General features: G+C 42.1%; 2 protein-coding genes across 9 annotated transcripts in view; one reads left to right on the forward strand and one right to left on the reverse strand.

Annotated features, from left to right (window-relative positions):
* Window positions 1-419: 419 nt before the first annotated feature.
* Window positions 420-10703, reverse strand: tm2d1 (TM2 domain containing 1). Of its 2 annotated transcripts, none has more exons than XM_074668564.1 (7): window positions 10512-10703; window positions 7402-7470; window positions 6934-7042; window positions 6577-6668; window positions 4019-4092; window positions 2407-2551; window positions 420-784 (listed from the first exon to the last, which is right to left on the reverse strand). In XM_074668564.1, exons 1-6 carry the CDS (start codon window positions 10648-10650, stop codon window positions 2441-2443), a joined length of 594 nt encoding a protein of 197 aa, XP_074524665.1. In that variant the 5' UTR covers window positions 10651-10703; the 3' UTR covers window positions 420-784; window positions 2407-2440. The 2 variants fall into 2 exon arrangements, with proteins under 2 accessions (XP_074524665.1, XP_074524664.1); XM_074668563.1 differs by having other exon boundaries at window positions 423-784; window positions 7402-7475; window positions 10517-10702.
* A 1295-nt stretch (window positions 10704-11998) lies between these two features.
* patj (PATJ crumbs cell polarity complex component) overlaps window positions 11999-27300 on the forward strand; it is a 134177-nt gene continuing 118875 nt past the window's right edge. For 2 of the 7 annotated variants that reach the window (XM_074667609.1, XM_074667615.1), the window contains exons 1-7: window positions 11999-12065; window positions 14210-14269; window positions 14360-14538; window positions 19723-19932; window positions 20051-20190; window positions 21504-21681; window positions 26766-26894. In XM_074667609.1, coding sequence (XP_074523710.1) covers window positions 14248-14269; window positions 14360-14538; window positions 19723-19932; window positions 20051-20190; window positions 21504-21681; window positions 26766-26894 — 858 coding nt within the window. In that variant the 5' untranslated portion in view covers window positions 11999-12065; window positions 14210-14247. Of the gene's footprint in view, window positions 12066-12098; window positions 12213-12393; window positions 12644-12724; window positions 12879-14209; window positions 14270-14359; window positions 14539-19722; window positions 19933-20050; window positions 20191-21503; window positions 21682-26765; window positions 26895-27300 lie in introns of those variants that run through there. The other 5 variants (XM_074667610.1, XM_074667613.1, XM_074667612.1 and 2 more) reach the window with 5 other exon arrangements.

Below are 27300 nucleotides of genomic sequence, written 5' to 3' on the forward strand. Positions count from 1 at the left end.
TGAACCTGAAGAGTGTGTGTGTGTGTGTGTGTGTGAATGTGTGTGTGTGTGTGTGTGTGTGTGTGTGTGTGTGTGTGTGTGCCCTGTGAAGCATGGCACAGTATGATAATTGAATTTTGATGAAAGCCACATGGCTGCTAACTCGACATGGAAATAAAAACACACACACACACTCACTCACAGTATGTGGTGTGTGTGTGTGTGTGTGTGTGTGTGTGTGTGTGTGTGTGTGGATGATAATTAAACAGAAGCTGTTCAGGCTTTAAGGAGTTTTCTCCTCTTCATGTGAAAATTAGGAAATAAAATCAGCTTCCTGTAGTCGTCTCTGTCGTATGATCCACCGTCTTTCCATGTGACGACACTTGGCGTCACGAACATGTGACTAAATCTGAGTCAACTCACAAAAAAAAAAAACTTTATTTACAAAGTCAGACCTCAAAACAGCAGCAAACGACTCAATAATTTACAACAAGTCTGAATAAATAAAAGGAGGCGCTGACAGGAAGTGACGGTAGAAATCAGACTTAAAGTGACGACATGTTTACATCAACATGTTTACATCAGGAGTAAAGTGACTGTGAGAACGATCAGCTGTTCACAGGTTGAACACATGCAGGATGAGGCGGACTGGCCCTTTAAAGGCGCCTGATCAGCTCCTTTAAGGTGACGTTTGTTCTCTGAACTGTTTGATATTTGTTTCTGTACAAAACCCAGCGTGGATGAAGGAAGTGATGTCAGAGTGTTTGTCCTCCTGCACGCCGTCCTCAGTGTTCACTTCAATGACCTGGAGAAAAAACAGGAAAACATAAAACTTAAAGTCAAACATGAAAACAGTCGTACTTCCACACAGGAAAGCGAACTGACAGTTTTATCGTGTTTTTACCAAGTCTGTTTCATTCGTTGGCGTTCCTCCAAAAATCAAACAGCTGAATTTATAAACATCTCACCTGTTTTCACAAACTGAGGATAAGGGGGCGTGGCCTCTTTGAGTGACAGCTCGATGCCCCCTCCTTAAACATTTTTACTACTGTCTCTTTAAGAAACATCAAACTATTGTGACCTCAGAACTGGGAGCGAACATTCCGGAATGTTCCTCCAAGAGCAGGACGTTTCTGATTGGCTGGTGTTAGTTTATGATAATCACCAATCAGTGATGTCACAGATTTCTGTGTTTTTTTCTGTTTTTTCTTTAATTATCTTTTTTTTTCTTCCTTTTTTTTTCATTTGTTTTTTTTAAGTTATTTTTTTTCTTCCCTTCTTTTTCTTACACTCTTCTTTATTTCTTATCCTACTCATTTTCTTTTTCCTTTTTCTTCTTTCTCTCTTCTCTTTTTGTTACTGTCTTGAATTCATTTATTACTCTTCTCATTTCTTCTCTTTATTCCCTTTTTTATTTTCTCTTTGTTTGTTTTTTTTCATCCGTCTTTTCTTCTCTTTCTTCAATTCTTTACATTTTTATTTCCTCCTTTTTCTTTTCATTTGTTTTCAGGTTGTTTGTTTTGCATCTTTTTTTTCTATTTTTTATTGTTTTTCCTTCCCCTCTTTTTCTTCCTTTCTTTCTTAATCTTTTTTATTTCCTACTCTACTCATTTTCTTTTGGCTTTTTTTTTCCTTTCGATTATATTTTCTCTTTTTTTCTTTCCTAACTCTTATTATTTCCTTTTTTTCTTTGATATCGTCCTTCCTTTCTCTTTATTCTCTTTCTTTACATCATTTCCTTTCTTCCTTTTTATTACTCGAGTCATTTTCTTCTGTCTTCCTTTCTGTCTCTATTTCTCTTTATTCTCTCTCTTTCTTTCCTTCCTACAGAAACTTTAGATCAAAAGCAAAAAGTTATTTTTTCTATCGATGAAACTGTACAGTTGTGGTGGAATCATCTTGTTAAAAAAAAAAAGAAAGTCACCCTCAGGTCCAAAGTTGAACACGTGCAGCTTTAAACGATCTTTAAAGACGTAAAGAGTCTTAGCTGAAGCTTTGAGATGAAATTATTTTCTCTAAAGTTTGATGGGAAAAGTCTGCATCATGTAAATAAAGAACAAATTCATCAGAGTGAAACTAGAAACCTGTAGATTCACGTTCTGCTGCTCAAAGTTTGCTTTCAGTCATAGATTAAATAAAAGTTTCTCCTGAACTTGGATCCAAACACGAGGCCCTGTGAGATTTTCTGCTGTTGACTTTAAACTCTGATATTTAACTTTGTGTCTGAGCAGAGGATGCTCAGACCTTCGGCTCCGAGGTTTCACTTTGACTTTGTCTGACACTCGTGTCTGGATTCAGGAGCAGCGCTCTGATGCTCAGGTTCAGGGATGAAATGTTTCACCTTTTCCAGTTATTTCTTACTCTCTTGTTATCTGTAGAAAGACGACAGACGTATAAAAACGATAAACGTTTTGATGCTGAACTCACCGTCTCTCTGCGTTGGTGACGCGCTCACAGACGCTCACAGAGACAGGTGAGGCTTCCTGTACGTCTCGTTGGTGATGGACAGACGGGTCAGCCGGGCGCCGTAATAATCCACGATGTAGTTCGATCCGTCAGCAGGGCCCACGATCTGTGGGAGGAGACAGAAAAGCGTTGATCTGATCTGGACTTTCAGAGATCTGGATCCTCTGCGCTCATTTCTTCTCTAGTTTCTGAATCAGACACTTTCCTGCTCCGCATTTCTTTCCGTAAGGACTCGTCTGTTTTTACTTATGTTTCAGGAAGTTTGAACGTGTTTTCTTCTGCTCCTTTTTAAAAATAAAGTTTGATTCAGAAAGTTTTTTCTTGACTTTAGAGAAACTCACAGGTTACTCAGAGGTCAGCGCGCTGAAAAGGAGGAAAAACACTGATTAAAGATGAAATAACGTCAGTTTAACTTCCTGAAAGCTTCCTGCTAACACCCTGTTCAAAGCGCTCGCGTCTCCTCCTCCTCCTCCTCCTCCCTGTGATGGATCTCCTTCCTCAATTATCTAAAACGGCTGAACAGAGAGGAGTGATTCGTCCCTTCACCTCCTGCTTCCCTCGCTCCATCCGTCTGTCCCCGTCCTCTCAGAGTCCATTAGAAGCTTCTGGAAGCATCATTCATCCCTCGGCCTCACGGAGGCTCGGCGCCGTTCAGTGGACGGGCGTAAATAATAATCAGAAGGCCGACGCCTGTTTATTCATCAGGACTGACGCGGCGGTTAGCGTCTAAAATATGAGGCCACTCGGCCGCGTGCGGCTGGAAGGATCCTCTGGGAGGCGAGGAGAGCTTCGTCTCAGGTGACATGACCTGAGAGTCTGACTCAGTGTTTCAGGATCAGTCTGATCAGGGTCAGCTCAGCAGATGGGTTTGGGTTGGGACACATGCCTGGTTAGCAGAGCGCTAACTCGCGTCGCTCCCAAGCTTCACCCTCATTTAGCAAAAACCTTTATCTGTTTGGAGTTTTGTTTCCCTTTGGTTATTTTTCTTCCTCCGTGCTACGTCCGCTATCATAGCTACTCTGATTAGCTTCCACTCACTAATCAACACACAAAGTCACTTGCGCACTGGGTGCTCTGTGATTGGCTGAGGTAATCACGCTTACTCTCTGCCCAGAAACGTCCTGATACAACCAAAACACCAACACCCAGGCAGAGGAGGGGGTTGAGGCAGACACAGACACTGACAAACATGTGTAGAGGCTCAGAGGAGACGATTGAGCAGGATTATTCCAGGAAAGGTTGACTTTTTATTTTGATGGAGCCGTTTAATAAGTGACTCTACCTTTAAAGTCTCCTCTCCTCCTCCAGTCTCTGCTCTGGCTCCTGTCTCTTTAAGAAGTGATGTGAAAGTCCTGAGCCTTTTTTTATGCTTCTCTATGCTGCAGCTCCATCAATGAGGTTCTAGAATGTTCATCATCAAGCACAGAGAGCTTTCTGTCTTTGTGATGTCACTACATTCCGGAACTCTCTGAGTGATTTTAAATCAAACTACAGTTGGTTTGAAGCTCCACATGGCCGTCTCAAACAGGATGTGTGAAAGGGAGATTTCTGTACCTGTCTGTTTGTGACTCACCTGCATGGCGATCAGGATGAAGTCGATCAAGGTGCCGATTCCACAGAAACCAACCGTACAGAACTTCAACAGTCCTGAGACACAAAGAGAGGAAGTTCAAATGGTCACGACATTAGTTTCCTGATTTCAGCCACTCCTCCATCGTCTCAAACCAACGAGTGTTTGTGTTTAGAGCAGGGGTCTGCAACCTTTAATGCCATCAGAGCCTTTGTCCTTCAGCTCACCTGGATTGAAGTCATTCCAGCGCCACAGCATGAACAGAATCTTCACAATTAAGATAATAAAGTGAATAAATAATATGAATAGTGAATTCTAGTAAATAATAATCTACACAAGATTTTTTATGTAATGTCTTGTTTTTTTATTTTTAAAAAAATTGCAAATATCAAAAATATAAAATAAAATATTATTTAAATTGAATGTATATTTTTTTTATTTTAAAAAGTGGCAAAATTAAAAAATGCAAAAATTAAAATAAATGTAAAATTCCAAAAACATTTTTTTGAAAAACTAATTAATTTTCTTAATTTTTGAAATAATACTTTAATTAGATAACATAAATTGTACAACTCGTTATTCTTTGTTGTTTGCTAATGTCTCACCACATATTAATCCTGTATATTAATCCAGCACGTTGTCAGTTAAATGAATCCATCCACACAGAATTAAAATCTGTATATTCTTCCAGATTAGTCTTTTTGTAGATGTAGTTATCTTCCCAGGGCTGTAAAACTTGAGGTTAGCCACAGGTGCATGGAAAGTTGGTGGGCTGTTGATGTTGTAGGAGGTGAAGTAGAGCGGTGGCAGGCTTTATTGACAGATGGGATGAAGATTTAGTTCAACTAAATGTTAACGCAGGATTTTATTTAGTGTCAGTGTCTTTAATCATCAATACCCTCTGGAAGAAAGATAAAAATTCTTTATTTCCATCATATTTTTTGAAGCTACAAAGAGCCACAGGTTGAAGACCATTGGTTTAGACAGACCAGGATCTTCTCTGCAGACGGAGAATCAGATTTAGATGTGACCCTTCGTTCTGGAGAAGACACAGCTTAGCTCGAATGGCAGTGCTCTCTGTGGCCTGTCGGAGGCGCTGGTGAGACTTCACGTTTAGATCTGAGTTTGTGTGACTGTTGGAGCTTTTTAACAAACGTCTGTGAAGTGAATTTTTGGGGATAAAATCTGACTTGGCTTCTGTTTGAGTTTGGCTCAGCTCGGACCAACCTGTGCCAAATGAGGCCAGGTGTTTGTGAGTGCAGCTGTCCTCACACACACACACACACACTCACACACACACTCACACACGCGCTCGCTCGCAGCCTTTGTGTTCCTGCAGGTGTCTCATTAAAAGAAGGATGAGAGCGGCTCAGGCTGCTGATAATAACTCACTCTTGTTGTGTTAATCGTAACTGTTATGCTTCGGGTTATTACGCTTCATTGTTCGAAGATCAGCGGCGAACAAAGAGTCCACGAATTCAATTTGAATTCAGGCTGAAAAACATCAAAATATGGACGCAGTTAAAGAGAAACGCCGCCTGTTTCCATCCAGACTTCAGGAGCAGGAGGAGACACGTTAACACGAGCTGTTCGACCTCCTCGGGTCCCCCAGGCGCCTCAAAATCACCAAATCAACGATTCTCTTCAGTAAATATTTAACGGCTCTCATAGCTCCATAGAACACTGTGCCGGTTTGCTGACCTGTGGAGTTCCCCAGGGTTCTGTTCTTGGTCCAATCCCTTTCTCCCTTTCTCTTCCTCGTGGCCCAGAAAACAAACATTTCATTTCAATTTTTTGAGTTTTACAATTTTGGGGGAATTTTGGAATTTTGGGGGGATTTTAATATTTTGATATTTTTCAAATTTAGAAAAAAAATCAGAATATTTTAAAGATTTAGTAGATTTCTAAAATTTTTGCAAATAAATATTCTGATTTTTTGCAATTCTTTTCAAATTAATTAAATTCAATTTATTTGAAAATGAAACAATATTTTTGAAATTTTTTGAAAAAATTAGTAACATTTTTTAATGACAATTTTTATCTTTTGCATTTGTGACATTTTTGAAACTTCTTTCAAAAACTTTAGAAACTTTTTGCCAATTTTTTCATTTTGTTTTTGAAGAAAAGATGTTGCAAACTTGAAGTTTCTAAACTTGGGGATTTTTTGCAATTTATTTAAATTTCATGTATTTTGCAAATTTATGAAAGTTTGACGTCACCAATTTTTTTTTTTTTTTTGAAAAAAAAATTGCAAATTAATTTAAAAAAAAAAACAAACTAAAAAATCACATGTAGAATTTTATTAACACAAAACACTTCTCGTTTAGAAAATTATTCACTAGATTTTAACTCTGTAAAGCATTTTATACACTACATAGTCTTCAATGTGTAGATAAAGTAGATTCTGTGTCTCCTGAATGACTTTAATCCAGCTGAGCTGAGGAAAAACGGCTCCTTTGAAAGTAAGGGTTGCTGACCCCTGGTAAAAACTTAACCTAAAACTTGTGTTTTGTGACTTTAAGAGTCTGTGTGTGTGTGTGTGTGTGTGTGTGTGTGTGTACCTAGAGCAGGGTATCCCAGGTAGAAGCGGTCGGCTCCGAGCCAGCCCAGAAACAGAGACAGCGCCACGGCCACTTTATAAGAATATCCGCTCCTGAGAGGAAGTAAAAGATCAGTTTAGAAAAACGAGGCGATTGAAACATTTCCTCGATTTTTATTTCATCACATCAGAATAAAAATAAACCGACACAAACGGGTTTTTGTTTCCAAATGTTTGAGAAGTCTTCAGGATAAAATCACAAAAAACTGAAAATTCAACCCGCGGCGAGAGTTTATCGTCTGCACAGGAGGAGGAATCTGTGTGTGTGCGTGTGTGTGTGTGTGTGTGTGTGTGTGTGTGTGTGTGTGGGAGCACTCACACGTTCCTGCAGGGGATGGTTTTGTTGAAGCCCACCTCCTCACCGCTGAACCTGAACTCTGTCCCGTTAGAGAGCCGACAGCTGATGTTCGGAGCTGGGAGGCACTCCACTGCAAACACACACACACACACACACACACACACACACACACACACACACACACACACACACACACACACACACACAGGTGGACTATTAGAGCCATCCAAAGCCTTACAGTCAGATATGAAAAAAGGATCTGATGCATGTTTTCAGTTTGTTTTTTTAAAGGTTTGTTTTTTACATCTCGTCTGAAACCTCGCCTGATTTCATCTTTTTTACGATTTTAACATTTTTATTTACAGATTTTTCATATTTCTGTTGTCTTTTCTTCTTGGGTTGTTGATATTTTTCTTATTTCTGATAATTGTTTCATTTTCCCATGTGAAGCTCTTGGTGGAGTGAAGACGTGAGTCCACACACACTCACCCCAGGCCGTCATGTCCTTGCAGTTCTCGGGCTCCTGCGTGGCTTCATCTATCTTTGGGTCTTTACACAGATACGTGAGGAGAGTGAAGGATGTAAAACCAGGAGATCACAGAGCAAACACAAACACCACAACCTGATTGTTGCTCAGCATCAGAATGGAACTGGTTACAGACTTATATCAAAGCACCTGAATATTCCAGTCAGCACCGTTGGGGCCATTATTCACAAGTGGAAGAAGCACCACCTTACCATCAACAGGCCACGCACAGGAGCTCCTTGAAGATTTCTGACCAGAGAGTCAGAAAGATAGTCAGAAGAGGACTCAACCAGCCAAGGACCACCCTGAAAGTGCTCCAGAAAGACTTGGAGGCAGCAGGTACAATTGTTACAGAGAAAACAGCAGGCAATGCACTCCACCACCATGGACGCTCAGCCCGCAAGACTCCATTCCTCAAGAAAAGGCGTGTTGAAGCTGGTTTAAAGTTTGCTAAACAGCATCTTGACAAGCCTGTAGAATACTGGGAGAATGTTGTCTGGTCAGATGAGACCAAAACTGAACTTTTGGGCTGTCCGTGCTCAATACTTTTTTCCTGTGTTATCGTACTTAATTCACCATAATCATTATTTATGGACCTGAACGTTGTGATTTCTTTTCATGTGTGGATTAGTTGAGTTAATACCAATGTCTGGGAGAAATTTGCATGAATTGCATCTTTGGAAATAAATGTGATGAGAAAAAAAGTTGACGTGTTCATTACGTATTTCCCCCACTGTATCAGCCAATATTTACTCATTAGCTGCCGACTTTTTCAGAGCATCTTGAACGATCTTTCAAGACCCAAATAATCTTGTTTTCTGTGACAGTGTAAACACCAAAACTACCCAAGAAGAGTGGACTCTCTTCTTTTATGTCTCTCTTTCTGTTTTTCATCCAAAAAACAGACAAAACGTACTTTTTTTGACCGCGTTTATCTTGGGCGCTCCATCCTTTGATCCTCTCCATGGTCGTCTTTTCTCACGATTGCGCCGCTCTTTCTCTCTGAACTACCTCAACACATCATCTTAAAAGGTTTTTTTTTAAAACTGATATCAATATCAATACATATCGGTTACCGGCCATAACAACAACGTTGATATCAGATATCAGTATCGGCCAGAATCTTCATATTGGTGCATCCCTACTGAAAGCTCATCTTCTCTTCATCCAGGAACTGTTTGAATTTTTTTCTTGCCCAAATAGTTGAAGAGTTACGGTAATAAGAACAGCTTGCATTGATTAGTGCCTGTGAATGGACCGTGGTTGAGTACCGTAATTACCCAGACATCACCGTCACAGTTTAAAGAGCGCTTGGAATAAAGGAGCGCTGGCTTGCTGATGGGTTTTGAAGGATTAAAGCTCCTGTCAGTAACTTTGACTTTGTGTGAAATTTGGCGCCCCCCTGTGGACAAAGTGACACCTCATCTTTTTGCTGACCTTAATATGCATGAGGAAGTGAGGAAAACCTTATCCTGTTCCACCATATGTCTCACTAAGTTAAGTCGTTTCAAACTCCCTGTTTCCACCCAGCGTTTCAGTTTGTCTCGGTACAGCGTGCATTTTGTGGCGTTTCTTTTGACTAAAACTGGTACAGGTCCCCAAATTACGAATCCGTAATTACGTACCATCCCACTTTTTGGTTTCCTTCCTTTGGGGTACCAGACGTACAGATCTCACCCCAGAAGGTGGAGCTAGAAACACTGCAGTCTGTTGAACAAGCATGCAAAAATCACAGTCTCACAAGTATTTCAACATCTGCTAAAACTACAGTGTTTTAACTGCTACTTCACCATGTAAAGCCGAGCTGCTCAGCAGAGCAGAGTCCCTGCATCCAGCACTCAGTTAAGTCAACCAGAGCCGGTAGGGAGCTTTATTTATTCACGGCTCTTGGTGGGTGTATCCCTCGATGGCGGTTGTGGCGGTTGTGTGACTAAGGACGCGGTCACACTGCCCAATCGTGCCGTGCCTGAGCACGCTTCAGCCCTAAAGCACGTTTGGAAAGGCCAGTGTGACCGCAACTGTGCCGTGCTCAAGCACGATTCCCTTCCGTGCTTCGGCACGCTTCGAAGAGGTGGGCTTCGGCTGCAGGGGGGCAATCGTGCTTAGGTACGGCACGGTTTGGATGGCCAGTGTGACCGCGCTCTAACTGACATCACAGAGGAGGAGCTGCTTTATCAGATTACTCCAATAAAAAGAAAGGATCCTCGTGTCGGGATCTCACGGCCAAATGTCAATTACCTATTTTCAGAGGCATCAAATCTCGTTCTAGGATATCAGAAAAAATACAATATCTCATTTTTTGGTAATTCAGGGGGTGAAAGGTCTTGTTTTCAAATGTATTATAATATATGTAAGTATTAAATCAGGGATCAGCATGATATGTCCACTTTAACAGGAGCTTTAAATTAACAATAACACCTTTTTTTCCTCAAAGTTAATTAAAAATTTAAAAATGTGGGAATAGCAGGGTTAGTCTTGATACCATAATATGTCTAATACACAGTCCACAACTGGATCCCAGAGTGAGGAAGAGACTGTATTAAGGTAGAGGACAGTTTGAAGTAAAAACTTATATCATGGGTTTTCAAACTATGATTATGTCACGACATCAACTGTGTTTATTCATTTTAAGTGACTGGATGTAATTTTGTGCTGTAGATCTGTGAGTACAGGATGCTTTCATAAATACTCTGTGCAATTTATATCTATTTATGAACCGTTACATACCATTACATCTGGACAATATTATGAAATACCGTGAAATATTTGTTTCTTCAAGCAGCAAAATCCACTTCCGGTCAAAAAAGAAGCGTTATAATAATCTTAATACAACAAAAACACATCTTTATCAGTAAATCTCCACATCCAGCTCCTCATTTTCTGCCCTAAACAACTGATCTATCACTAAGCAACCTCTAATATCAGATACTCAGCTTTTAAACGTGATTTCAAGCTAAAACTGTTTGTTACGATGTTATTATACATCGATGCTAGCTGTGGCTAACGCTAGCAGCCCCTTCCGGTCCCTTCTCCTCTGTTTAACCTGATTAACGGGATTAAATCTGGATTAAAGGATATTGTCCGAGCCGTAGATTGTCGCAGGTTTCCAGCTCCTCCGTCAGAACGAGCCTGAAGTCCAAGTAAACACAGTAGAATAAGAGAGTCCAGATCCCGGAGCGTAAACACACCAACCGTCTCCAGGAGGACGCCATGTCTGAGTGCGTCACGTGACCGGTGATGCGTTCAGGGACGCACGTTCACAACAATACAGTGAGACAGAGCGCTCACTGTAAGGGTTGAATGTAAATTTATTGTGCTTATTACAACGTAACACATAAAGCATTAGCACATTTCAAAATAAATAGAATTTAACACTTTATTTTACTTTGCCAAGACATCACTAATAAATCATCTTCATCTAACTGAACAAATAACAATAACAATAAATTTTATAATGACTTTAATCACATAGCACCTTTAAATACAGTAATACTCAAAGGTTTAAATAGATGAATACTGTTAAGTTTAGTAAAATTATAAAGTCGACCAGTAAAAAGGACAAAAAAAATGATAACAATGATTAATATAAACACAAACCAAAGAAAGTAAACAGTTAAAACGTATAAATAACACAAGACTGGGGGGGGGGGGGGGGGGGGGTGGGGGGGGGGAATTTAAATCTTGTTTCCATATGCTATACATCACAGGTGGCTGGTTGGTTGTTATGTGAAGAGTGCCAAAATTTTTTTTATTTTTTTTTTTATTTTTGGAGGATATAAATCTTATAAATTACATTAAAAAAAAAAAATGGGTTAAAAGAAGAAAAAAAATCGGCAAAAGAGAGCTTGGCCCCAACACTGAAAAAAATAAATAAATAAATAAATAAATAAATAAAAATCTCAACCTGACAAATTAAACATGCCCACTTCACTTCCTGTCATTAAGTAAAATTCAATCATCAAAGAGCATTTAAAATGTATAGTTTGTAAATTCATATAATTATTTCTGCTTTTGAATGGTTTTTGTTAAACTGAGGACAGTAATGGAAAGACTGTTTTATTTTTGTTATTTTTGAATGGGTGTGAATGTAGTTTTTGGTGTTTCTGCAGCCAGCCTCAAGTGGCCACTAAAGGAACTGCATGTTGTAACAATATTGCATTGGCTCCATAGTTAAAGACAAGAGGTTGCTGCTTACAAACCCTTGAAGGAAATCACAAAAAATGTTATCTCAAGATACTTTTTCCAAAAACATCAGTGGGGAACTTTTTTTGTTTATGTTGTGTGCAGTGTATCTATACCCTTTAAATTTGCCTTTAGAGCAAAACTTTTATGGCACTCAGTCTGAGGAGTTAAACAAAGTCCCTAACTTTAATTATTCAAATAAAATAAATTTGTTTAAAAGCTTTAAAAACTTAATCTTTTTGTAAATGTATGTGCATATTTTTAATTTTTGACATTTTTTTGATGAAGTAATGTATAAAAAATATGTCCACACTGTATTTAGTGTTTTGTGTTTCATAGAACTCACATTGCCCTCCTCTGACTGAATTTCTCTGGCTTCCTCATTTCCGACATCCCTTAAACGCACCATTAAAGCGACACTAGTGCCAAACTGGATCCAGTTCATGTGAGTTTTACTCCACTTTTACACCTTTTTAAACTGATCTGTTGTTAATATATTTACCACTGGCTGACAGAGACATCCTCTGACTGTCTGCCCTCTGAGCAGGGAGCAAACTGAGGACGTCTGGAGCTTGTTTTATGATCTGAGTTGGTGTGTTAGCGGATAGCCCGCTGTTAGCTGAGTTTCCGAGAAGTTGATCTGATGATGATGGGACAGTTTTTATGTTGTTTACCGAGGTTTTCCTCCTAAAAAACACCATAACGACATAATAAAATGTCGTCACTTATTTAATCAGGCGCGTTTGAAGTCGTCACACCTCGTTTGAAGGCTGTTTTCACGCGTCTGTCTCAGTTTGATGCACCTGTTGCGGGTTTCACCTGCTGCAGCTCTGTCCTCAGATTTTAACCCGTCACAGCTAAAGATCCAGTTTATAAAATCCGGATCATGTGTTAGATATGATGAGTTTCAACATTTGGTTTCATCCCCTCCCCTCTCCGCTGCTCAGTTTCACTTCCTGGTGTCTCAGGTGAGCGCACAGGTGAGCTGTCCGCGCGCTCAGAACCCCAGATTTCAGGGTGTAGGTGAGAGCTTCAGCTCGGTGTCTGTGTGTGTGTGTTTGAATTACACTTAGAGGAATGTTGTGCTGTTTGTTTTCCCTCCAGTTTGAGCTGATAAGGTGTTACCTGCTCTCTGCTCTCTGAGTAAACACACCTGGCTAATATGTGCTGAGCTAACAGTCAGGTAGCTCTGTCTCACCTGAGACACAGAGTGAGGAGCCCACAGGCAGCAGGGACAGAGCTGAGTCAGAGGTGGATGGTAAGTCCTCACTTTAAGGTGTCATTAGCTCAGCAGGTGAGCACGGACAGGTGAGCTGAGACTGAGGTGTGATCAGCGAGGAGTGGGCAGGTGACACGATGCTGTTTTTCTTACTATTTTTGACTTTAAAAATGTAAAATGCGCAAAATAACAGATCTGTCTGTGCTGTTTACACCAAATTTAGCTTTAAGAGGAAAAGATTCAAAGTTTTTAGAAGTAGTAGTGAAAGTAATTAAAGCTGGTTTATACGTCTGAAACCAAAATTTTTAAACTGCAGTTCCCTGAGTGTCCACTGGAGGCTGTGTGCAGAAACAGCAGAAAACCACATACACACCCATTCAAAAAGCCAATATTTACAGCAGAATTATACACGTTTACAACCTGGTTCAAAAATGTGTTTTTAGATCATTTCTCTATCAGGGGAATTTATTTTAGGTTGTTTTTTTTAAGTTATCAAACTGACGAGTTTTGCTCATATGCCTTTAACTTGCAGCTTCCTGTTTGTAAGAGGATAGAGTTTAAAACACTCCTGTTGCTTTACAAAGCTCTGAATGGACTAGGGCCAAAATACATCAATGATCTTTTGATCCCGTATGAACCACCGAGACCACTTAGGTCTTCTGGATCAGGTCTGCTTTCAGTCCCCAGAGTCAGAACTAAACATGGAGAGGCAGCATTCAGCTTCTATGCTCCAAATATCTGGAACAAGCTGCCAGAAAATATCAAGTCTGCTGAAACTCTTAGCTCATTTAAATCCAGGTTGAAGACTCACCTTTTTACAGCTGCCTTTATTAGAGCATTTTAACAAATCATTTTAATATAAGTTTAATATCTTGTCTTTAATTTTGCACTGCAAATTTTATCTTAAAATCTGTTTTTATCTTAAAATCTGTTTTTATCTTAAAATCTGTTTTAAAATCTGTTTTAATCTTTTGTTTGTTTGTTTGTTTTTTGTTGTTGTTTTATTGTATCTTTTTAATTAATCTAATTTTTAATTGAATTTTAATTGTTTTCAATAATTTGTTCTGCCTGTAAAGCACTTTGAATTGCATTGCTGAAATGTGCTATAGAAATAAACTTGCCTTGCCTTGCCTTCAACGTTGGGTAGAGTATTTTTAGAGTAGTATAAATCTCAGTGAGTTAATGTTGAATCAAGTAAAACCTGATTTGGTAGTCTCTACAGCATGAAATTTTTATTTTTTTCTTAACCCACCTTGTCCAAACGCTTGTCTGTCCTGAATTTGTCTGAATTCATCTTATCTTCGATGTTTCCCTCTGTGAATGATAAATGTACGGTTAAGCAGCGGGGCTGTCTCCTCTTTTGTTTTCAGATTGATCCAGAATAACGTGAACGCGAAGGACGGCGACGATGTTTGAAAATGTCCCGACAGGTAAACCCTCTCACCTGGTCGTCACTTTAATACTTTGTTGTAACAACGTTTAGCGGCGTCCGTCTCACGGCGTCTGCTCTCCGTCCTCAGTGTCTGCAGCGGAGCGTCAGCAGGTTCTGGGAGCTCTGGAGCGTCTGCAGGCCAAACTGGTCCAGAGGGAGGAGTGGACCCACAGCGAGACCATGGGGAACCTGAGGGAGACCCTGCAGAGTCCACTGTTTAACCACATCCTGACCCTGCAGCACTCCATCAAACAGCTGCGGCACCAGGTGAGGAACAGAGACCGGGTCAGAATAGGGGATTGATAAGATTTTGTCAATACCGATGCCCTTATTGATTCCTGTTGTGAATTTTCTTGGTACAAAAAGTAGCTTTACAGGTTTTCTTTGTCAACAACATTTAATTGAGTGTATACTGTAAGTGAATAAAATGTAATTGGTCCCTGAGTCTGGATATTTCTGGGCATAATTAAACAGAAACAGGTCAAAATTTCACACAATGTGACGTTGATGTTCTGTGTTGTAATATATTAATAATTCAAGTAGGCCATCTAGTGTCTCAAAGTGGTTACAGCAATAGTTTAAGTTGTTTGGAACCTTTCCGTAGTTATGAAGTCAGCCTTGAGCCTTTCATTAGCCTGTTAGCTTTTCACATTTGAAATTCTCAGTATTTTTTACAAAGAGTTGATGTGATATGTTTCTGTGATGAAAGCTGAAATTCTATTCTGAAGCTGAAGTTATGCTAACTGCTAGCATATCAATGCAGTTTCTCATATATGTTAGCATCAAGCTTGTGCTATTTTGTTATTTTGATGAATAATGTGATTTATACCATTTTGAATGTCCTGAATATGAATTTCCTGAGAGAAAGTGATGAACATTTCTTTATGAAGTCAGTTCTTCAGGAAAACTTCAAGCTGAAAATCCTGAATCAGAGTTTTCTTGGGAAATGTTAGCTAACTGCTAAGCTAAGATAGCTGCAGCAGACTAGTCGACGTAAGGCCCGGCGGCTCCGGCACAGGGGTTGAGCACAAAGGCTAACGATATCGATGGATTGAAACATTTCTTATCGATTCTCAACGGACACCAGTTTTCGATCCCATCCCTAGATCAGAACCAGAGTCTGACACGGTTTACGTAGCATCTGAGCAACAACATCAAGTATAAAAACCTGATGATGCCATGTCAGAACCGTCTGTTTCTAACTCTTCGAATATTCTGGGCTCTGAATAACGTAAGCACAGAAAAACAAAATTTTACTGTTTTGGAAATGATTTGGTGGCTGAGTTGCAATAGCTTTGTAGTCCACCAGGGGGCTGCAGCCCACAGGTTGAACCACTGCTCTAACCTATAGTGCTTTTTGAAGAGAAGTACCAGGAACTACTGTTTCAGGAGCAAGATGGCTCTGTTGTGTCTGTAGTCCTTTTATTGAGGAGAAATAAAAGTTGCTGCACTACTCCACCACACCAGCAGAGGGCAGTAAGAAAGAGAAGATGAGGATAGTTAGCATGGAGGGGATTCAGTCTGTGCTGGTTTTGATCGTGTTTTATTGGATTCACTGAATCAACAACAGGAAAGAGATGAGCTCTGGAGACACAACGGATTCAAACCGCAAAGGCAAAGTGTTCCGGAATGTAGTGACATCACAAAGACAGAAAGCTCTCTGTGCTTGATGATGAACATTCTAGAACCTCATTGATGGAGCTGCAGCATAAACTGAAAGAAGACCTGTGATGATTGAAGGAGAAATAAAAGTAACTGCACTAAACCTCCAGACCAGAAGGGGGCAGTAATAACAGGGCAAAGTCGGAGGAGATTACGACACATATATCAAACTAAACCAGGACGACTTCCCCAGAACTTCACCTGTGTTTAAACAGCTGCTGTAACCTGGATCTCCTCTGACACGTTCAGCTGAAGGTCTCCACTTTACAGGGTCACTCTGTAAACATGAACACCCGGAGCTGACAGAGTCACATTCACACCATCAGACTCAAAGAATCTTTTCTTACTAACTGTTATGTTTCATTTATTAAAGCCTGTTTCTTGCCTCACTGCTGTGAGCTGGTGTAGATTTTAAAAACTGTACCCCACTATTTGACTTTTAAAGACCAGAAAATGTCCAGCCTGTTTGTTTCTTGTGAGTGTTGGTGTGTTTTCCTCTTTAAGACCAGGAGCCCAGGTTTAAAACAGTGGAATGATCCTTTAAAGGAAACAAACAGTGTAAATTAAGACTGACTCATGAGCGTGTTATTGCCGTGCTACACGCTCTCTCGGTGTAAAACCATCTGTGTGCAAAGCCCTGCAGACTCATTAAAGTTTACCGTCCGGTAGCTCCGCCCCCGCGTGTTGACAGCCTATCAGGAAGCAGCGCCGTGCCGCCTCCTGTCCAACGCAGTGACCTGTCAGCGGGGCTGAGCGGGGACATTGACTCCCCTCCACGCCTCCATCTGTATTCAGCTGGCGCGGGCTCTGACGCCGAGCCTTTACAATAAACAATCTGCAGGCCAAATTAAGATAATGGCAATAACTGACGCTGGGCTTCATATTCTAAGTGCTGCGAAGGTCAGAGCCAGTCTATGAATGCGTCTGCAGGAGCCGGAGCGGGGTATATGAAGCAGGGACTTCTCTCCCTCTTTCTTTATTTATTTCCCCTCCCCCTCCCCCGGCTCTCTGCGGATCTATCAAGCTTTAATATCTAGTGTCTTGGTTTGAGTAACGGCCTTGTCGAGGCGGTATTGATGAAATGGCTCGGGATCCTGCTCCGTCAGCCCGGCCTAAATAAGCCGCAGACTGATAAGTTTCCACAATGTGAGTGTAAAGGTCATTAATACATTACCTGTTCAGAGAGTGAGAGCCTGCAGAGGAATCTATTGATTTTCTTTTCTACCACTCTCCTCCCCACTTACCCCCCGGCCTCTCTGCTTCATTTTTTTACCTCCACGTCTTTCTTTATTGTCCACAACGTCCTTGCATATAGGAAGAGCACCTCCCTCTCTCTGTCTTTCTCTCACAGTCAGAGGAGGCACATATGCTTCCTCTTTACACTCACGTAGAGGTACGGGGACATGTTGTTGTGTTCACTGCGGTAAAAGTTTGACGTCCAGTTTCTGACGTGTCCTCAGAAAATTAAAAGCTGTGTTTTAACCTGAATTTAGTCCCAGGGATTACCTGACCCCTGATCCCCCCCTCAGATAACTTTCCCACAAGTTCCCACCTGTTTCCACCAAGCAGTACGGTACGGATCAGTCCAGTTTGGTACGGGTTGGATCAGTAAAACCTGATCCTGTTTGTGTTTCCACAGCCAACCACACCCTTCTTTAAGGCGGCATGTTAGCCAGACGCAGATAGCCACGTCAGCTACGTCATAGCAAAACACCATAGCAAAGTCCTTTGGTCCACTTGTTTGGTCCGGACCAAAAGCAGACTTTATTTTTTTCGTTTGGTGCGGTTCGTATTCAGATTGTACTTTTTCCAAGTGGACTATATTCTGTAAACACATCCAGGTGTGTGAGGATCAGTGCTCTCATTGGACAGCACTGACAAAGGGCGGCACACAGAGTACAGACCTGGAAATGGAGGTAAACATGTGTGTTTGTGCTCTTATTAGAGCTGCTAAATCATTTTCAGTTTCAAGAGCAGCTCCTTCAAAGCAGCTTAACAACACCGTTTACAATTTAGGAACAGGAAGACCAATGATCGCAGCAAGGAGGCGCTATGCTCTGCGTGTCCTGACCCACAACATGCTAGCAACAGCGTGGCTAAACAGAAGACAGAGGATCAGGTATGAACCAAAGACGGTTAGGTTACAGTGGCTCTATAGGCCCAAAAGGAGCATGGATCCTGTAGTTAGTTCAGATGGACCTTGGTTTGTATTCAGACCTGCACCAGAGTTCGTTTGAAAGCGGACCGAGACCACCTCAAAAAAGTGGGTCTGGGTCCGGTTGTGTGGTCCACACCAGGGTTCGTTTGTGTCTATTCACACCTGCATGAAAAGTCCGCACCAGCGTGGGAAACGAACCCTGGTCCGTTTAAAGTGGACCAACCAGTCCAGGTCTGAATACGCCCATAGTAGACAAAGAGCGACGATGGAAGACATCCAGTAATTTGTCCTCTCTGTGATTGGCATGTAGCTCTTTGATACAAAGAACAATCAAGCTTTGTTTCAGGGAAGACTGTGAGCCGCCAGGAGAAACACAGCTCCACCTTCTGGAGTTGGATCAAGAAGGGTCCCAAAAAGTGGGACGGTACGGGTCGGTGATTTGTGGGCCAGTCTCCGTTTTAGTCCAAGGAAACGCCACAAAATACGTACAAAAGGAATCCTGGTGAAGTCATCCTGGTTAAGTTTGATAGATGTGTCAAAATCTGCTCTTCAGATCAGGATTCGCTTTCTTCTATGACATCATCTTTTGTCGCCCCCTGCTGGTCTGCCGGTGTAGTGCAGTTATTTTTATTTCTCCTCCAATCGTCACTGATCTTCTTTCAGTCTATGCTGCAGCTCCATCAGTGAGGTTCTAGAATGTTCATCATCAAGCACAGAGAGCTTTCTGTCTTTGTGATGTCACTACATTCCAGAACTCTGCCTCTGGACGTTCCAGGTGATTTTAATCCTCTTTGTCTTTAGTTCGTCTCTTTCTGTGGTGTCATTACTGTTGCATGGCGTCCATCTCTTCTTTTTGTTCCAGGAACAAAAAGTTTGGTCCTTTGGTGATTTTAGTAAAGATAGTTAACGACTTTAACTTTTCTTTGTTTTGAGATGGACTTTGTTTTAAGAGTTTGAACTTTTTTCATAGCGAAACCTGAAATGTAACCAATTTTTTTTGTCTTATTTTTATTAAAAATCATGAGCCACATTCAGCTGAAAAGTCCAGAAAAATGTCTGACTGAGAGGTGTGGCTGAGAGGTGTTGAGTTTTGGATGAGTGTGCAGTCTGCTCCCTGTTTGTGGTGGACTGTGGTCGATGACGACCTCACTGAGGTGTTTGGGTGACGTTCGCTCTGTGACATAACGTGTCATCCTGCTCAAAGTGAGCATTAGGAGATCTGGGACCTTCACCACCATGCATGGTGACACCTTTTGGAAACCTTAACTGACACTTTTTGTTCACTTTTATATACCTAATGCAGCTAAAGACAAAAATCAAAGAGGAGGTGTGAGGTGACTGTTAAACGCAGCATCAAGCCTGACCCCTCTGAGTTTCCTTTGCTCTATAAGCTCATGAAAACAAGGCTATCTCGTGGCTGTGGGCTTCAGTTACAGTTGTACTTATGCTACTCTGTATTGGAAATTTTGTATATTAACAAAATTCCTGAACTTTCAGCTGTTTACAACAAACAACAACAGTTAAATAAGCTTGATGTGTCTCTGAGATGCTCTGCGACTCTTTGTTTGTGTTTAATGTTCATATGAAGCTTTAACGTGTTCTCACGTGTTCTCCTCCTCCTGGTCCTGCAGCTGAGCAGCATGCCTCCTGACGCCTGCAGCGACATCAGTTTCTCCAAAAAGGGTCAGCTGATCATGAGCGCCGTGAACTCACCCAGCAGCTCGGCCCCGCCCACTCTCTCCGCCTCCTCCTCCATCCTGACCAATGGCTCCTCTCCGTCCCTGCACCAGGCCCCGCCCTCCTCAGAGCTCCTTCAGAAGTGGATCCACGCTGCTGCAAAGGTGGGTGGAGCCAAACGCAGCGCCTCACCTGAATTCAAAGTGACACGTTTGGTTGTGTGTGTGTGTTTGTGTGTGTGTGTGTGTGTGCTTGTTCACCTGTGTTTATGTGTGTGTGCAGGGCCGCCACACGGAGCGGGTCAGTCTGACCCGGCCTCTCTCTGGAGGTCTGGGCTTCAGCGTGGTGGGTCTGAACCCAGCAGGGAGCAGCAGTCAGGGGGTGTTTGTCAAACAGATCCAGCCCGGAGGCATCGCTCACAGGTTCAGTGTTTCTCATTTCTGTCCTCCAGTCAGCACGCCAAACGCCAAACGCCAAACGCCAAACGCCAAACGCCAAACGCCAAACGCCACTTCATGTGTCACTACATACATATCTACAGACAATTATGACCATTTTTTTTAACGAACTTTAAACTAATTCTACAAAAAAACATTTAAAACTCTGATTCAATTTTTTTTTTTCAAAAAGATGAATTTCTGAAGGAAAAAAGTCTGTGAGCCAAAAATCAGAATTCTTTGGAAAAAAAACTACCAAATTTTGGGGAAAAAAATGAACCCTCACACTCAAAAAAACATATAAATAGATAAGAGTAGAGACAGAATTTATGGGAAAAAAATACCAAATATTCTATGAAAAAATTAAAAAATCTGAAATGATGGTCAGAACTCTAGAAAAAAAATCTGAATTCTCTAAGAATTTCTTCAAAAGAAAAAATCTGAATTCTGTCTCTGAAAAAAGAAAAAATCAGAGAAAAATACAAAAAAAAAAAAAAACAGTCTGAACCCTGGAATTCTCCAGAAGTTTAAATTCTGGAAGAAAGTCGAAGTAACGGAATTCTACATGTTAAATAAAAAAAGGTAGAATTCTAGAATAAAATTTGATATTTCTGGTAAAAGAAAAGTTTCTAGGACAAAAAAAGATGTAAACAAAACAGTCAGAAATCAGGAAAGGAGAAAGCTCGATTTAGGAAAAGAACCAGAATATTGAGAGACATCTGAATTCTGGAAAAGAGAAAAGAAAAAGAAAAATCTTGAAATGAATCTGGAATCTTCTGAGAGAAAAGGCAAGGTTTCTGGAAAAAGAAAAAGGCAGAATGAAACAAAAAAATCAGAATTCTAGAAAAAAAAAAGGTAAAAACTCTGGAAATGAACATTCAGAATTCTGGAGTTCTGTAAATAAAACCAGAATTCACATGAAAGAAGTCAGAATTCTTGAAAGTAAGTTTTTATTGGTGAAAAAGCAGAATTCTCAATATTTAGACCAGTTGTTTTAGAATCTCAGTTCTGGAAAAATCTGGATTCTGGAAATTCTGGAATTCTAGGGAAGAATTTTGCATTTATGGTGTGAAGTCAGAAATTATGATGAATTGAAATGTCCGATTTATGTTTCCAGGCCCCAAAAACTGTTTGAGTTAGACCCCAGACACCACAGCATTTTAGCGGTGTTTTAGCGCTAAGCTAGCTTTCTGGATTGTTAGCTTTCTGGATCGAGAGTTTCTTCTGTCGAGGATTGTTTTTTAGTAGGAGGACGAGTCATTTCTGACTTGGTGGCTGATGTCACGTCTTGGCTGCAGGGACGGGCGTCTCCAGGAGAGGGATCAGATCCTGGTCATTAACGGGAGCCCCCTGGAGGCCGGGATCAGCCAGCAGCAGGCCCTGAACCTCCTGCAGCAGCCGGGGGAGACGGTGGATCTGGTGGTGGCTCGGGACCGCCAACATGTCGCCTCACCTCCTCCTGCCGCCATCAGCACGGTAAGAGGCGTCCACAGCTCGCCTTTAAACACACCCTGGTCCGTCAGGATCCGGTTTTGCTCACTCAGCTCGGTCTGCAGCAGATCCTTCAAAAATGAAGACGCCGTATAACTCCAGATGTGAGGAAGACTCCGGACACTAAACTTTTATTTTCAGCGGATTTAAAGAAAGAGAAAAATGGCTGAAGCGTAAAATAAAGTGACTTCTGAATCTGAAGCATCTGTTAACGGGAGGAATAAGCTCATAATATCTGTAAAGTTATACAACCCGAGCGTTAAAGCAGCGGTAAACACAAAGTTCCTGCTGCTCAGCGAGAGTGACCGTCAGCTGAAGTCTGAGTTTGCACATTTATTCTCCGTTTTATGACTCAGGAGGAAGTTATTTTTTAAGGCTGGAGCTAAAGCAGCAGGAGTGTAGAGGTGTGAATCATATCACACACACTCACACACACACACACACACACACTCACACACACAAGCCGTCCGTTGGCTGTCACTCAGACCCGGCGCTGCAGCGAGCGCGTCAATCACAGGTGGAGGTCACTTTGGGGCCTGGTTTCTGTATCAGAGTGAGACCTCCTGTTGGTGACGAGCTGTCTGCTGACGCTCAGCGCCGTGATTTTTATGACCTTAACGCCTGTAAGGAAATCAACTTAGTGCTCGCTCGCCGCGGCGCTCCTGACAATATGTGTTTAGGTCTGAGAGGAGGCGATCAATGAATGTCGACATGACGGGGAGTCACAGACAGGTGGGGAGGAGGGAGGAGAGGAGGTTATCACTGAGAGGGAGGGTCAAAGGTCAGACTGTGGATGACTCTACCAACCCAAATCCCTCCACCTGTTACTGACACGTTCACACACACACCACCTTCATCTCAAACAATACGTCTTTATTTCAACTTTAGACACGGACAGTGCGACTTTATCACATTAACTCTTAAAAAATAAAAATGCTCAGGAATCTGTGATTATAATTCATCTTCATTAAGGCTTTAGCCTCATTCATAACTTTATTTCATGTATTATCTCGTATATCAGGACTGTGATGACTTTAAAGTTCCCATCTCCTGCTCCTTTTCTGCAGTTTAATCTGGATCATTGATGTCTTCATGAAATGGTAGTAACATGTTTTGGTCCAAAAAGCCAATAAATCAAGCACAGCAGCATTGTTTCCAGGCTCTCATAGCCCCTCTGTTCAGAACGCTCTGATTTAGTGGGCGTGGCCTTCATATGTAAATGAGCCACCGCTGATACCGCCCCGCTCTTCCACGTCACTGAGAGCGGCGCCACGAGCTCCGAGTGCACAATGTTTAGAAAACAGAGAAGCTCCTTTACCGTAACATTACAGGCTAAAACAACAGGCTAACTGCAGCTAAAGTTAGCATCCTGAAGCTAACACAGAGACAGGGGGGACACTGAGGAAAAGCTCTTCCATCTGCTCCACAGCACACAGCATTTAAAATACTCACATTTCCAGGGTCCCAGGTTTGTTGGAGGATGGTTGGTAATGCGCCTGGATTCAGGACCAGTCTATTGGCTAGCCCTCTGTTGGACTGTCCAAAGTTGGAAAAGCAGTCGGCCGTGAAGTGACTAGCACACACATGCTCAGTTTTACTGAGTGTAGCTGGAACATTTCCTGATAAATGAACTCTAGACACTTAGTCTGTCTTCTTCTGAGATGGGAAGCTTAAGCATGGAGCTATGTGGCTGTTTACAGCCAAAAACAGAGCAGTGATGGCTCTTCAACTTCAGCATTCTCCTCCCGGAGAGGGGAGTGGGTGGGGAGGGGGTTCGGGGGTATCTGCTCCGGTGGACCAATCAGGTCAGACTTGCTCCTGATTGGTCAAAAAAGGGAATCGCTGACGTCGGCAAATCCCCAAAATCCAAACAGCTCCTAAAATACTTCTGGAAATCTTTTGTTTTTCTCTTTTGAACACTGATGCGTTCATTTCTGTAAGGCCTACATGTCCCAGCATGCACTGCAGCCTCAGCATTGCTCTGCTATTGAACTCTGATGACGATGTTTTTCTTTAAGGAGCAGGAAGAAGTTGCTCTGACTGAACGTGAGCCAGCCCTCAGCAAATGTTAACGTCTGTTCGCCTGAGTTATAGGACGGAGCAGGTGACGGGAAAATATCACCGAACTTTGACATTTATAAAAGAAAACACAGAGCGCTGAGTGAGCGGCGAGCGAGCGCTGAGGAGGAGGCAGGAGGCGCTGACGGAGCCGAGCAGGTCTGCGGTGTTAATGTGGTCTGGGATCACAGGTTAGCCTCAGCCGTAATGGCTCTGCCCCGCTCCACTGTCGGGTCATTATCACACAGGATTACACTGTCCCTCTTGTTTGGTCCTCCTCCTCCTCCTCCTCCTCCTCCTCCTCCTCCTCCTGGCTCATTGGATCCAGGCCACGTCCTGCATACCGGGCCTCCAGTCCTCCTGCTTTTGTTTTATTCATGTCCCGTTCCTTATCGAGGTCACGTTTAATGGAGCCCTCGGCATGAAAACAGCGTTCTGCTTCAGTTTTATTGCTCTTCTTCTGGCCCGGCTAACTCTGCTCCGTGAGCCCGGACTCTGCCAGGCCGGAGGAAGCGGTTCTGACCCGGCGTCTCAGCCTGTGTCCTGATCCTCTCTGCAGGAATCTGCGCCGTGCTGACAGGAACGGTGTCGCTCATAAAGACGGACGTAAATCATGGAGTCACACATGATTTTACAGCTTTTGTCTATTTAGCGCATATTTTCCCAGGGTGCATTGGGACGGCGTGTCAGTGAATGCACTGTAGAGTTTAAAGTTAATTTATCGCTCTCTTAAAAATGATGAAAAGCAGAAAGAAAGGAGATAAAAGGTAACAGATTGAGCAATTAAAGAAAGCTGAAGGGGCTTTTAAAAACGCCTCGACTCAGGAAATGAACTCCAGAACAACCGCAACGAGTTTATAAACTTTAACTGAGCACTCCTCTAAGAGAGCAAAAGACTGTTTTACACTGCAGGAACTTCACCTGACAACAGGAACCTTAAGAGGAAGTCTGCAGACACACTGTCCTCAGACAGAAAGTTTTTGGAGGAAGTCAGCAGACACACTGTCCTCACACACCAGGAACCATTACAAAGAGTCTGGACACCCTTACCCCACAGACCAGGAACCTTCAGAATAAGTCTGTAGACACTTTCTCCTTAGACCAGAATAAGTCGACAGACACTTTCTGCTAAGACCAGAAACCTAGAGAAAGAGTCTGCAAAAAAATTCTTCTCAGACCAGGAACCTTTAGATTAAGTCTGTAGACACTTTCTCCTTAGACCAGGAACTTTTGGAATGAGTCTACAGACACTTTCCCAACAGACCAGGAACCTTTGGAATAAGTCTGAAAATGCTTTTTGCTCAGACCAGGAACTTTTAGAATTTATCTGGAGACACCTTCTCCTGCTACCAGGAACCTTTAGAATGACTCTGCAGACACTTTCTCCGTAGACCAGGAACTTTTGAAATGAGTCTGCAGACACTTTTCCAACAGACCAGGACCCTTAGAATGAGCATGCAGAGATTTTCCCAACAGACCAGGAACCTTTGGAATAAGTCTGAAAATGCTTTTTGCTCAGACCAGGAACTTTTAGAATTTATCTGGAGACACCTTCTCCTGCTACCAGGAACCTTTAGAATGACTCTGCAGACACTTTCTCAACAGTCCAGGAACCTTAAAAATAAGTCTGAAAATGCTTTTTGCTTCAACAAGGAACCATTACAAAGAATCTGCAGACCCCTACCCCACAGACCAAGAACTTTTACAAAGAGTATTCAGACACTATCTTCTCAGACCAGGAACCTGTAGAATAACTCTTCAGACACTTTCTCTTCAGACCAGGAACCTTAAGAATTACTCTACAGACACTTTCTCTTAGACCAGGAACCTGTAGAACAGGTCTGAAGACGCTTTTCCCACCGACCAGGAACCTTTAGAATAAGTCTGATAACGCTTTTGCTTAAACCAGGAACCTTTAGATTAAGTCTGTAGACACTTTCTCCTTAGACCAGGAACTTTTGAAATGAGTCTACAATCACTTTCCAAACAGACCAGGAACCTTTAGGATGAGTCTGAAAACACTTTTTGCTTAAACCAGGAACCATTACAAAGAGTCTGCTGACACTTCCCTCTCAGACCAGGAACCTTCAGGATGAGTCTGCTGACACTTTCTTTTTAGACCAGGAACCTTTAGAATAAGTCTGAAAACGCTTTTTGCTTAAACCAGGAACTATTACAATGAGTCTGCAGACACATTCTCCTTAGACCAGGAACTTTTGGAATGAGTCTACAGTAACTTTCCAAACAGACCAGGAACCTTTAGAATAGGTCTGAAGATGCTTTTCCCACAGACCAGGAACTTTTAGGATGAGTCTGCTGACACTTTCTTTTTAGACCAGGAACTTTTTTAATAAGTCTGAAAACACTTTTTGCTTAAACCAGGAACTTTTAGAGCTGGTCCACTCCCACTTTTCTTCATGGAGGAAGAACAAGTGGAGGATGAGGAGGTGTGAAGTGGGTGAGGAGTATACAGAAGAGGAGAAAAGTAGGAGGAATGAAGGAGGAGAGGGAGGACGATGAAGATGATGATCAGGGGGAGGAGGAGGAGGAGGAGGAGGAGGAGGAGGAGGAGGAGGAGGAGGAGGAGGTGTGTTTGATGAGTATTAGTGGGACCTCCTGGATCAGATCAGAGCTGTATTAAGAGCACAGAGAACACACTCATAAAGACACACAGCTTCTGTGTGTGTGTGTGTGTGTGTGTGTGTGTGTGTGTGTGTGTGTGTGTGTGTGTGTGTGTGTGTGTGTGTGCAGCCTCTCATTGATCAGCTGCTATCAGACAGCAGGAAATGCTCTGAGCTGTAATTACCTGCAGAGGTTCAGGTTAAAGACCTCTCACCTGAGGACGATGGATGCTCCCTGAGCAGCTGCTGAGACTCACTGAGGAAACAACCGAACAAAGATTATTAACACGTCTCATCATCATAAACCGTCTCATTCAGAAACCTCTGGATCTGGTTTTCAGTGGAAGGATCCAGGTGTGGACCTTCCTAACGATGTGGTCCATGTTTCAGGATCAGTGGGGTCATGTGGAGGAGATCGAGCTGCTGAACGATGGATCAGGTTTGGGCTTCGGCATCGTGGGAGGGAAGACGAGCGGCGTGGTGGTCCGGACGCTCCTCCCTAACAGCGTGGCCGACAGGGTGAGAAACCTTCCTCCTCCTCCTCTTCCTCCTTGGCTTCATGAGCTCCCTGAAAGAAGTGAAACACTTTATTTATAGAAACTTAGCAGGAGTTTCTAAGTGATCTAGAAAAGTCTTCTTTCTAGATATATTCCTGATCCTAATCCACACTTTGAAATGAGATTATCGGCACCAAAAAAGGTTATTCCTGAATTCTACTTCTTAGCTTAGGTCGAGCAGGACCAGATAGATTTAGAGCACGTCTAAGTCTCTATGAGCTAAAGGCTGAAAACAGGCTAAAGGCTAAAACATGAGCTAAAAACTATAAGATTAGCTAAAGGCTAAAACATGAGCTAAAAACTATAACATTAGCTAAAGGCTAAAACATGAGCTAAAAACTATAACATTAGCTAAAGGCTAAAACATG

The sequence above is a fragment of the Halichoeres trimaculatus genome, unplaced genomic scaffold, assembly GCF_033239565.1.
Source record: "Halichoeres trimaculatus isolate MK-OKI-2021-1 unplaced genomic scaffold, fHalTri1.1 fHalTri1_scaffold_4, whole genome shotgun sequence".
NCBI classification, from domain to species: Eukaryota; Metazoa; Chordata; class Actinopteri; order Labriformes; family Labridae; genus Halichoeres; species Halichoeres trimaculatus.

Coding starts and splice junctions, on each gene's coding strand:
- tm2d1 (XM_074668564.1), bottom strand. CDS start 10,650: ATGGCGTCCTCCTGGAGACGGTTGGTGTGTTTACGCTCCGGGATCTGG. Junction 7,471..10,511: donor TCTACGGCTCGGACAATATC/CTTTAATCCAGA, acceptor TCCTCACGTATC/TGTGTAAAGACCCAAAGATA. Junction 4,093..6,576: donor CCTGGGATACCCTGCTCTAG/GTACACACACAC, acceptor TTTGTGTCTCAG/GACTGTTGAAGTTCTGTACG.